Source organism: Thunnus thynnus, chromosome 5 (assembly GCF_963924715.1).
Source record: "Thunnus thynnus chromosome 5, fThuThy2.1, whole genome shotgun sequence".
NCBI classification, from domain to species: Eukaryota; Metazoa; Chordata; class Actinopteri; order Scombriformes; family Scombridae; genus Thunnus; species Thunnus thynnus.
The window spans coordinates 16,986,092-16,997,432 of NC_089521.1; the positions used below are offsets into that span (position 1 = coordinate 16,986,092).

The 11,341-nt window shown below is 41.0% G+C and overlaps 2 protein-coding genes across 2 annotated transcripts; one reads left to right on the top strand and one right to left on the bottom strand.

The window, feature by feature from the left end:
• The first annotated feature begins 147 nt into the window (after nt 1-147).
• On the top strand, nt 148-3,982 carry miox (myo-inositol oxygenase). Its single transcript, XM_067589628.1, has 10 exons — nt 148-312; nt 403-483; nt 1,217-1,297; nt 1,963-2,125; nt 2,254-2,321; nt 2,555-2,664; nt 2,924-2,991; nt 3,107-3,156; nt 3,322-3,434; nt 3,515-3,982. Exons 1-10 carry the CDS (start codon nt 295-297, stop codon nt 3,621-3,623), a joined length of 861 nt encoding a protein of 286 aa, XP_067445729.1. The 5' UTR covers nt 148-294; the 3' UTR covers nt 3,624-3,982.
• lmf2a (lipase maturation factor 2a) lies at nt 3,858-11,307 on the bottom strand. Its single transcript, XM_067589627.1, has 14 exons — nt 11,090-11,307; nt 9,668-9,921; nt 9,544-9,572; nt 9,089-9,282; nt 8,692-8,870; nt 8,338-8,476; nt 7,854-7,982; nt 7,672-7,777; nt 7,481-7,577; nt 7,186-7,368; nt 6,909-7,077; nt 5,753-5,864; nt 5,155-5,263; nt 3,858-4,978 (listed from the first exon to the last, which is right to left on the bottom strand). Exons 1-14 carry the CDS (start codon nt 11,181-11,183, stop codon nt 4,532-4,534), a joined length of 2,241 nt encoding a protein of 746 aa, XP_067445728.1. The 5' UTR covers nt 11,184-11,307; the 3' UTR covers nt 3,858-4,531.
• Between the last annotated feature and the right edge of the window lie 34 nt (nt 11,308-11,341).

Sequence of the window (11,341 nt, forward strand, 5' to 3'; positions counted from 1 at the left end):
AACTACTGAGTCATTCTACATCGCTCCAAACATGTAACCTGCTGATTATTGAAAAAACACACACACACAAACTCACATGTACAAAGGCCAAAGTTCAACACAGGGTACCCCATTAGGTGAGGTTTGGTTAAAGTGTGACTGGACATTGGAGTACACTTCATGTAGGCTTGCAGTGCAGGTCGCAAGCATTATCGTTTAAACCAACAGGATATATACCGGCAGGGAGACGGATGCTCAGTCTCAGAGGATCAACGCATCACAACACTGCAGCTGCAAAGACTTCATCCACAAACCATGAAGCTCATCAGCTTTGTATGTGCCTTTCTACTTATTCTTTTGAAAGTATCTACTATATGTAAAACCTGAAAATGTATTCTGTATTGTCTGTTATTTTAAATGCAGGGTCCAGACCCATCTCTGGCATATCGGCCGAACCTGGAGAAGAATGAAGCCAAAGAGAAGGAGGACTACAGAAACTTTGAGGTGAGCATTCAAAGCCTCTCTTCAGCTTATGACTCTTATTTAATGCTGCATTAATTTATGGCCAGAAGGGCAAATTCAGAGGTGACAAACACACTGTTATTAGAATTATGGGAGCTTAACATTTATGCAGAAATACTATTTGCCACATATGTAAAAAATCTAATTTAGAAATGTTAATAATAATAACATAACTGTTAACTATTTGACATCACTTTGTGAATTTTGTGAGTTTTTCGACTTCTCCAGAATGTATATAGAGATTTTCTTTACATACAGTCTGATGATTTAAACAGGCAGCTCTGCATCTTTGCCCTGATTGATTATTAATGTCTGAGTCAAACTTATTATAATCATACATCTTCATCATACATAGACCTTCTGAGATGCTATGTTTTCAAGAAGTTTAGTGCCTTAAACCTTCCTCTGTATGCACTAATTAACCTCCTCTGATCCATGGAACTGCTATACTGTGTACTGCAACATACAAACTTTTCATGTAATTTTTAATTCAATTGCTGAGTCTCAGTAAGTTTTGAAAGTAATGCAGAAATCACAGAAGGCTGCATTACTGACTGGGTGTTAGAAGTGCAACAAAGCTTCAACTTGTGCAAAAATGCATTTCTGAATTTAATTTCTGCAAAGATTTCATGTGGTGTTACTCCTTGTCTTTATTTTAAACAACTAGGGTGCTGTAATTGTATTGGTGCATGTTGTATATATATGTGTGTTTCAGAGTGGAAGTCTAGTTGACCGTGTGTTCAACACGTACAAACTGATGCACACCAACCAGACGCTGGACTTTGTGAAGCAAAAGGTGAGTAAAACAAGAGTAAAAACTGCAGCTGTGCAGAAAGTCAAAAAACTCTGACCACAATACATTCTTACACAGAATGTGCTCTTGCACACTGACTTTGAATTCTCTTGATCTTTTCTGAACTTTTGTTTTGCACCACAATGAACCTTTCAGACTGAGCAAACAAATCTCATCAAGTCCCCAGACATGAAAGCCAGAGGGCAAGGAGCCAGTGGATGTTCAGTCTGAACTAAACACTGTTTGATTAACCTCATTTTCACCTCTACTAAAGGTTACGCAGGAACACTTTCCTGTTTTATACACGTGACCTGGAGGTATTCCAGCAGAAATCACCCACTCAGCTGTTCTCAGACTTTTGAGGGATATTGGAGAATGATTTTAATATAGAAAGAGGAGGAGTCCTTTCAGTATGATAACATTCAGAATATGAGTGATGACTGGTGAATTAGTATCGCTTTTATTTCACTGGATGCGTTAATATAAAACAGATGGATCACATCTGGATAATGCAAAAAGTTGTTTTTCAAATTTAACACTGAAAATCCTTTTCTACTAGATTTACTTTTTTTCAGAGTTGTTCAGGCACTTTCTCACCAAATATATTTCTAAAGATGTTTGAGAAAGAATACCTTCCTAATAATGATCTGACTCTCATCCTCCTGCAGCATTCTGAATGGACCAGTTGCAACCACACTCAGATGGGGATGATGGACGCTATCATGTCTCTAGATCAGCTGGTGGATGAGTCTGATCCTGATGTGGACTTCCCCAATTCGTTCCATGCCTTCCAGACTGCTGAGGGCATCCGTAAAGAGCACCCAGACAAAGGTACCATACAGAGAGGGAGAAAGAAACACAACAGCAACACACACATACACACACACACACACACACACACAAGCACACAAGCACATGCAAAGTCTGGTAAATGTCTTGTATTCACTGTTCCTCCGCAGACTGGTTCCAGTTGGTGGGTCTGATCCATGATGTTGGGAAAATCATGGCTCTTTGGGATGAACCCCAGGTATGAGAAAGTTAAGACGTAACAGTAGCTGCCACTACAGCTCCATCATGGTGCCTGAACTCACTGATGAGTTTAAGTTCAATATCCCGCCTTAAATGTCTCATTTTTCCGACTAGCTTTTCTTAAAACTGATGTTTATAACATTGGTCTCATTTTGTCTTCTCTTAAATATTCATTCATGATTTTATTTTATTTCAGATCATTTGTATTTAATGTGTCTGTGTACTATGTAGTGGGCTGTGGTGGGGGACACCTTCCCTGTGGGCTGCAAGTTTCAAAACTCCATTGTGTTCAGGGACAAAACCTTCCTGGAAAACCCAGATGACAAAAACCCGAGCTACAAGTAGGTACTCTCATGTTACATCATCAAGGCCTGTGAACGAAGGGTTGATCGATTGATTACTTTAAAAAGTGAATTCTATCAATAATGCACATAATATATGATATATATATATTGTATTTATATGCAATGCCATCACAGGTACTCTGCTGTACTAAACTTGTGTATTTCATTACTATAATCATCTACAGCACTTTATACATAGATTATTTGTTTGATAAAGGAGTTTGTCTCATTATAAAGTGATTTTTTTTTCTCTTAGTACTGAACATGGGATCTATAAACCAAACTGTGGGCTCGACAATGTCCTCATGTCCTGGGGCCATGACGGTAAGAGATGTCATCACATTCAAACACATTCACCATTAAACACTGACTCTTAAACAAGAAAATGTGTAGTTATTGAAGTGATACTGAATTTACTTTCCTGCATTTTTGTCTTCAGAGTATCTCTACAGAGTTCTGAAGTTCAACAACTGCTCCATCCCAGAGGAAGTGAGTACATTTTAACATTAAATTACTGTTAATTTATGTTTGGGCAAATTATTTCACAGTTGACACACAATGGAAGAGAAAGTTATGTGGCCTTGACTGGTCATGTGTAAGTGAAGAATAAAAATTTACATCAGTGGTTACAGACTCATTATCCCTATTCTTCAGGGGTTGTGCATGATCCGCTTCCATTCCTTTTACCCCTGGCACTCCCATGGAGACTACATGCACCTGTGCAATGACAAAGACCTGAATATGCTGCCCTGGGTCCAAGAGTTCAAGTGAGCATTTCTCTCTCTAATGTGCACATTGTCCTACTCGTCACTTTGTCCTGACGCTGAACCTTCTGTCCTCTCCACAGCAAATTTGACCTGTACACAAAGACCCCCGATCTGCCCGACGTTGAAAAGCTGAAGCCGTACTACCAGTCTCTGATCGACAAGTACTGTCCTGGAATACTGAAGTGGTGAATCAGACAACATGCCACACAGCAATGAAATGTTATCAAGGAATAACCTGATAGAGTTGATCACATATATAATACTATAACTGCACTTAGTACCTTCTGTACGCATATTACTTATCACCAAATATTTTTTATATCAAGTTTCTAACTACTCAGAATATAACTAGAGTAATGTTATATCTGATCTTGTGTAAACTAACAATTCAGGTTCTTAAAATTATACTCATATTACTCATAATTACTCATTGACAGAAAATTTTATTGTATTATGTTGTTAAAAAACATTTTTAAAGTACTACATTGTTTTGTGTGTTGTTTCATTTACAGACAGAAATATAAAGACACTTGTGAAAAAAAAGGAAAAGTGCAGTTTTTTTTTTTAGTTCTGTACATACAGCAGAGGCCAACAACCACAGGAACAAAATATAAAATACATTAAGCAAAACACAAACACCTGCGTTTACAGTTTACACGTGCATCCACACCCACACAAGTGCAACTACAGCCATACAACCCGCATAGAAAAAGTAACAGGAACACCATAGAAGAAAATTCTGAAACACAAAAAAATACATGTTCATACTCTGTTGACAAGATTTCACTTTGATTAAACATAAAGAAATCAACCAACAAGGGTGGTTTTAATATTTGTCCAAACCTGGTAAGATCTGCTGATTTCAAACTGTGACTGATCACTTACAGTGATTAAGTGATCACTTAAAGTGATTAAGTGATCAGTATCTGATAAAGTCGACTGGTATATGAGAATGTACTGCAGTAAGATGAGACAGCAAATAAACCTTTTTTCCATAATCATCTCATCAGGAAATACAAATATACAAAGAACAACTTCTTTGGTCATTTTTTCTTATGTTTTATGAAGGCAGATGGTGATAAAAGACGACCTGCATCTTAAAACCTTCTCTTCCGCGGGTTGACGTCTTTCTCTCTCTCTTCTTCCTCGTCATCCATCTCTTCCTCCTCCTCTCGAGTCTCATCCTCTTCATCATCAGTGACATTGCCTTTCTCTTCTCCCTCGCCTTCCTCTGCCTCATCCTCACTGTCCTCTCCCTGCTCCCCCTCCTCTTCCTCCGCTGCCTGATGTTCATCTGACTTCCCAAGATGGTCTGAAGTGCCGTCAGGTACAGTTTCTGTGTGATTGTTCACAGTCACAGAGGCGTTATGTGCTTTTGGTTCTGTGTGTTTGCTTCGTAGTCCCTTTAGCAGACAGAGGGTGGCACTGCAGGCAATGAGGGTCCAGATTAATACTTCAGAGGGAACACCCTTGATCTGAGAGCGCATCCACCTCATCGCCCGGGCAACGGTGGTGTTGGGTGGACGACGTGGAGGCGATTTATCCTACAAATAGTGAACACAGATCAATCAATACTGGAGTCAGTGAATTAAAGCCTGTAAACTGACATTTCCTTACATCCGTCATCCCTTGTTTTCCACAGTTTCTAATGGAAGCTTTATGAAGAAGGGTGATATAGAAAGAATTTTATAATTTATATATAATTTTAAGATATATTTACCTTGAGTCCGTACTGGTTGAGCATGCTGTCTAGGAACGTGTTGCCCAGGTGCACTGTGGGATAAAATTCCTCATCATAGACCCTCCTCCACCATCGCTCTGGGTATGATCTGCCCAAAAAAAAAAAAAAAAGGCCAAGCAGTAAATATCCTGTTGTTTGTGTGCGTGTAATATTATTTATAAAGGCTGTCCAACAGAGATATAAAATGCTTCTTGAGTTTGAACAAGCTAAACAGCAAAGACAAGCAAGAAATTTGCAATGTGCAATTAAGTAAAATACAGTCAAACCCTGTGCGCCAATAACATAATACAAAAAGAAGTAAATCAGTTTTTTTGACAATGTTTTGAGGGACTAGGAACTAAAAAATACTTGACCTAAATTTGATCAGTTTAAATAGTTTTAAAATAATGACAAAACTTTTGAAAATGTGAGAAATATTTCAAATATGTTTTAGTAGCTTCTCATTACGGCAGTGGTGTTGTGTGTTCATAGCTTTAAGCTCACACAGGTTACTTCTGAAAGCCAGGAATGATCACATTTCTTCAGTATTTGTAAACACACTGAAGCAGAAGCAGAGGAAGTGTGAGAGAGCACTGACCCGTCAGCCTTCGGTTCAGTAAACCAGTATCTGTAGCGGTGGGCTCGGAGGTAGGTAGGCGGCTGCTTGTGGAACGGATACTGAGTAACATCCGTCTGGATCAGCTCTATCACTGCAGAACATAAAAACCAAAAGTTCAGTTTGTTCTTTCTATTAATAATAAGAAAAGTGCTCTATGGGTTGAAACTTTCAAGCATGATGCACCTCTGGCCCTGTTACGGAGCTGTGTCTCACTCTGACACCCTGTCACAGAGACTGTAAATCAATATGTGGTTGTCTGAGCTTCTGCACTGTACTTGGCTTTATCATATTTTCATCACTCAAAGTAAAGACATCATGGTATTGCATGCAGCGCTGCCTGCCATAGTCTCTTTTTTGATGATATCACTGGGGGCGCCAAATTCTACGCATGAAGTTAACATTCTCTAAAAGCCACTTAGATTGATCTTGACTGACACGATGACCCAGAGCTGGATCAGGGTTTCTGCAGGGTTCACCAAATTGAATGTAAGAATCTATAGACCTTTTTAATAGCACATAAATGCAATTTAATACCTTTTTCATGGTCATATTGTTCAAAGAATGGACGGAAAACTGTGTATAACAATAGTTCCTAGTGATAGAATTAATCAATTAATGTCACCTGGATCCAGATAAGTGGCAGAAAACTGACAGATGGATTAACCGATTACAAAATAAGATTTATCTTAAATTGACACTTGTCCATTATGAGTGGATGAGCTTCCTGGCTAACAGCTAGCAGTAGTGACAGGTTTGCTACAGGTCTGACTGAAATGTCACAAAAAAGGATTAAAATAGCTTCCTGCTCACAATACACTGTCACACCAGTCTCATTTTTAGTTTATAGAAGTAGAAGTTCAAATTCAGTGCTTTTTAAGACCTGCAGATACCTTAAGAGATTCACTTCTGATCACCTATTTAGTGATGTCACAGGAAGCCTTGTCAATATGATGACATAACATTTGCTATGATATTACTGGTTTGGATGTGGCCATATGTGCAGCATGGTTGGAAACTTTAATCCATAAAGGAATACATCATCATTTTCTTTTCTTTTTTTGTTGATTCAGTGCTTAATTATCCTTAAAGCAGATAAAAGAGTGTCAGCAAGCAAATCAACTGCAGCGCTGCGTACCATCTGTCTTGCCCTGCAGCAGTCTGTACATCAGGCTGGTGAACCATGGAGCCTGCGTATGAGCCCCGAGGGCAGCAAACCACATTTGCCAGTCCAACCTGGGCTGGTGAGGTGTCACCACAGGAAGAGGCGCGCTCAGGTTGCCTGGCTTATACATAAACTCAATTTCCTACAAGAAAAAAAGGAAACATGATATGAACTGATGTGAATTACTTTCTAGGGTGTAGCAGAACAGTCAGCTTGAACGCCATCAACCACGATGAGTTTTTCCTCTCACCGTCCACTTGACTCCATCGTTACTTCCCTCGATGACAACCTCAGGCCGCCCACCGACGCCGGTCATCCTTCTGAACAGGCCGTATGAGTTGACCAGCTGGTAGCGATCCACCAGCTCATAGGCCCTACGCACTCCTGGCCACAACCTAGCATGAGAGTCATACTCTACATAGGTGAACGGCACCTGGAAAAGAATTACATTATAAATATAATTTAGAGTCAGAGTGGAAATGAGAAAAGATCACCAGCTTTGTGATATGAAATTCCACCATTACTGCATCTCCATCGGCACTCACCAGACTGATGGTGAACATGGCGACGGCGGCAGCAGCAAACAGACTCCACTGGATGGTTCCCCAAAACCTCTTCAGGAAGCCAGAGACACATGCATACCTAGAAAAGGCACATTACACATTTTATTGTTGTACTTCTGCTGTGACAGACCACAGAATCAAGCACCCACCAACCCACAAGAGGAGAGTCCTACCTGAACATGGCTTTGACTATCTCCCACGTGAGAGACAGGACCCCGACCCAGACAGAGGGGATGGTGACAGCCTTCAGAAAATGGTTAAACTGATGGTATGTGAACGCTGGAAGGACGAAAACGTGAATGAAAAACTCCAAAACGCAAACTCACTTGTTTACATACATGAAATACACACATACCTGTCCTGGAGGAGACAGCGTTCTTTTTGGTATCCAGCTGCAGGTCGAAGCATACGATTGTTCCAAAGATCAGGAGGGACCAGACTGCCAACTCCAGCAGGTAAGACAGCCACGACCACAGCTTGGAGTCTGATCAGAACAGAGAGAGAGAGAGAGAGAGAGGAAGATGCTCTGGTAAGTAAACATAAACAATGCAGGCCCATATTCAAGCCCTCTGTAAGCAGGGTTTATATGCATTTGGTGGGTGTTTAATATGCTAATGTATGCTGATGACTAGTGAGCAGCACTATTACAAAAAAATCCAACACTGGCTGATTCCACAGTTGTGGAAACTGAATGGACAAATGTGTACAGTATCTCGACTATTAAATACAAATCCCAAATGACCAGGGAATTGTGAGATTAACTTCCCCCCTATTTTTGTACATTTTCGAAATTAGCTTGGAAACTCTGCGTATGTATACAGTGTTTATGTTCATCCTACCATGGTTGTTGGTCTTGTCTGTCTTGCGCAGCCAGAAGTGTACGTGCTGGTCGTCCAGCAGAGACAGACAGAGGGCTAATGTCAGCAGGTTGAAGAAGTTGTAGTTGCCAGATAAAATGATGAGCACTTGGAGCAGCACCTATACAACGAAAAAGAAAATCAACCTGTAATTTTGCCTGGTGCACAAAGAAGCAGCCGTTTGATGAAAGAACACTTAACATGCAAACCCTTGTTAATTGTAGATTTAAAGAGACAGTTTGTGGGTATATTTAGAAGTAACTCTGCAAAGTATAGAAAGAAAACAACTTTGAAAACTTAAAAAGCATGTAAGCAAGCATGTAAATTTATATCCACCTGCAAGTAAAAAGCTCCGAGTCGGAGCCTGCGCAATGGGCTGAAGAAAAGCAGGGGTACAGCGATCTCAATGATGAAGGCTGCCATCACACTCAGCTTCTGCCACCAAACTGGCAACTGGTGGGCAAACCAGGCCAGTGGGGTGGGGATACACTGAGTCTCATAGTGATATGTCAGAGCTGTTTAACACAGTGTAAAAAGACTTAGTTCACAGACAGAAAGACACATACAGAACAGTTTGAGCATTAACATTTGTGGCTGAGTTGTCATGAAAGCATTTTGCGTGGCTCCTAAAAAACTGATTTAATCTTTGTGTCACAGTACGTCTTGTAGTGTAAAGACATAAATGAGACAAAAAAAAAAAATGCTTCACTCCTCCAAACATAGAGACACATACCTGTAAGACCCCACCAAGTGGGACAGCGTGATGTGAGTTTCACCACTCCAGAGGCAAACATGAGCCTGAAGAGCAGCCAGCGCATCAGCCAGAAGGTCACACCATCATGTTCTCTGACCCTCCGGGACCCCCTGATTAATGTCAGCGGAGCAACAAGGATACAGAGGAATCCCGTCTCTAGAAGCAGGTTGTCCCTGGATGGTTTTAAAGTCGTAAGTGTAATGAGAAACAGTAGAGAGGGCAAGCAAAAGAAAGAAAGAGAGGACTGAGGACATTCTGGTTGTTTAGATTGATGTTGTTGCAAAGCAGCAGAGACAAACATGGCTATGATGATACAAACATCATCATATCATCATACTGCCAAGGACTTGGGTTCCCTCAACTAGCTGCTGTTTACAGCAGTGGTATGTTAATTACAGACATTTAAATACAAAGATCTGCAAATTAAAACTCACCACTGGAAGTAGAGGAAGACCTGGCCCACCTGCCACAAAAAAGCAAAAAGCAAAGAAACATCATGAGAGCAATGACAGCAACCTGTAAGAGAAAACATGCTACAGCCTGCTACTGTATCCTCACCTGGTACATTGACAGGTACATGGCCCAGAGGCAGAAAAACACCACGCTGTCTCGTAGAGCCTCCATCAACGTGGCGGCCAGGCTCAGCGCCGCCCCTAAGAGGCACAGAAGCTCCATGGCGGTGTGTGTGTCTAGGCCGAGCCGAGGTCCAAACCACAGCAGGGTGGGAGAAGACTGCAGCTGTTCCATCAGAGACTTACCGCCATATCGCAGTTGCCGACGTGCAGGCAACAGCCCCTCATTACCATAGAGCCCTGGAAATAGACACAAGCATGGGAAGCAACAACATATTAGGGCTGCGACTAACGATTATTTTCATTGTTAATTAATTTGTCGATTATTTTCTCGATTAATTGATGAGTTCTTTAGTCCATAAAATGTCTTCAAATGCTGGAAAATGTCTTCAAATGTCTTGTTTTGTCCACTACCCAAAGATATTCAGTTTACTATCGTAGAAGACTAAAGAAACAAGTATATATGCACATCTAAGAAAATGGAATCAGAGGATTTGGACTTTTTTTTTCTTAAACAATGACTCAAAAAGATTAATCAGTTATCAGAATAGTTGACAACTAATCAATTAAACGTTGCAGCTCTACAACATATGGTGTTATCAAATCTCAAGGTGTCAGAACAGCTTCAATGCTGCACGGCAGACGTCTCTGGGACACTACTGGAGGGATGAAAGCCATTCTTCCAAATTATACTCCCTCATTTAATGTTTTGATGATGGTGGTGGAGAACACATCAGTCCAAAATCTGCCACAGGTGTCCAGGTGGATTGAGATAAGTACACTGCAAAGGCCATAGAGTAGCATTTGAATTTGCAGCCTCATGCAAAGAAGAATACTGGGCATACTGTAGATATCAAAATGCATTTCAAAGTGTACAACAGAGACAAAATATGCTTTGATATGATCTAGTTTCTGTATTTATATTTAATTGAATATACTCTGAAAATCTGATTCACTGGTAATTACCGATTCCAAATGTGATCATCTATTTAAAAATACATTTCTGGCAAGGCTTGAAAGGAACTGAGGGTTGCACTGGGAAATTATTTTGGCACCAAAGAAATATGCATTTCCTTTGACACAAGGGCCATGACTTCCAGACTTCTGCTGGGAAAAAAAGCCTACGCCACTGTTGAAACAGGGGTTTGTGGGTGCTGTAGTACAAAACATTACTCTCATGTGTGCGTCTTCACAACAAGCTGGTTCTCTCTCCGCAGCCCTTAGCTTGTAAAGTTAGCCCGGTGCAGGCTGTACATGCGGAGGAAAGCTTTTTGACCGAAGCCCACAGAAACTTCCAGGCGCTTCTTGGCCATGACAGCATGAAAAGCGGAGGAACTCAGGAAACCAAGTTCCCAGCTAACAGGCTAACACAACACACACGCATTTATACCAATAAGTTATGTCTCACCTGGTATCTGCACATAGAGGGAAACAAAAGCAATCAAATAGATGACCGCCATGCTCCAGAGGAACATGCGCCGCGGAAGGATGATTTCTCCCATGTCTGAGCTGAACTGCTAGGGCGGAACGGGCGCTGCCTTCACTGCTGACTTGCCGCTGCCTGTTCCTGTGGCTAAACGGCGGGATTAACGGGAACGACGACACGTAGCGACGAGCGGTTAAAATCATCCGAAAGGCCGCAAGATGTCGCTGCAGTTCG

Excerpts from the sequence above, each read along its gene's own strand:
- miox (XM_067589628.1), top strand. Across the intron at positions 2,126-2,253 it reads TAAAGAGCACCCAGACAAAG|ACTGGTTCCAGTTGGTGGGT; the intron begins GTACCATACAGA and ends GTTCCTCCGCAG. Across the intron at positions 3,435-3,514 it reads CCCTGGGTCCAAGAGTTCAA|CAAATTTGACCTGTACACAA; the intron begins GTGAGCATTTCT and ends TCCTCTCCACAG.
- lmf2a (XM_067589627.1), bottom strand. The coding sequence starts at position 11,183 with ATGGGAGAAATCATCCTTCCGCGGCGCATGTTCCTCTGGAGCATGGCG. Across the intron at positions 7,578-7,671 it reads ATAGTCAAAGCCATGTTCAG|GTATGCATGTGTCTCTGGCT; the intron begins GTAGGACTCTCC and ends TGCCTTTTCTAG. Across the intron at positions 4,979-5,154 it reads TCAACCAGTACGGACTCAAG|GATAAATCGCCTCCACGTCG; the intron begins GTAAATATATCT and ends CACTATTTGTAG.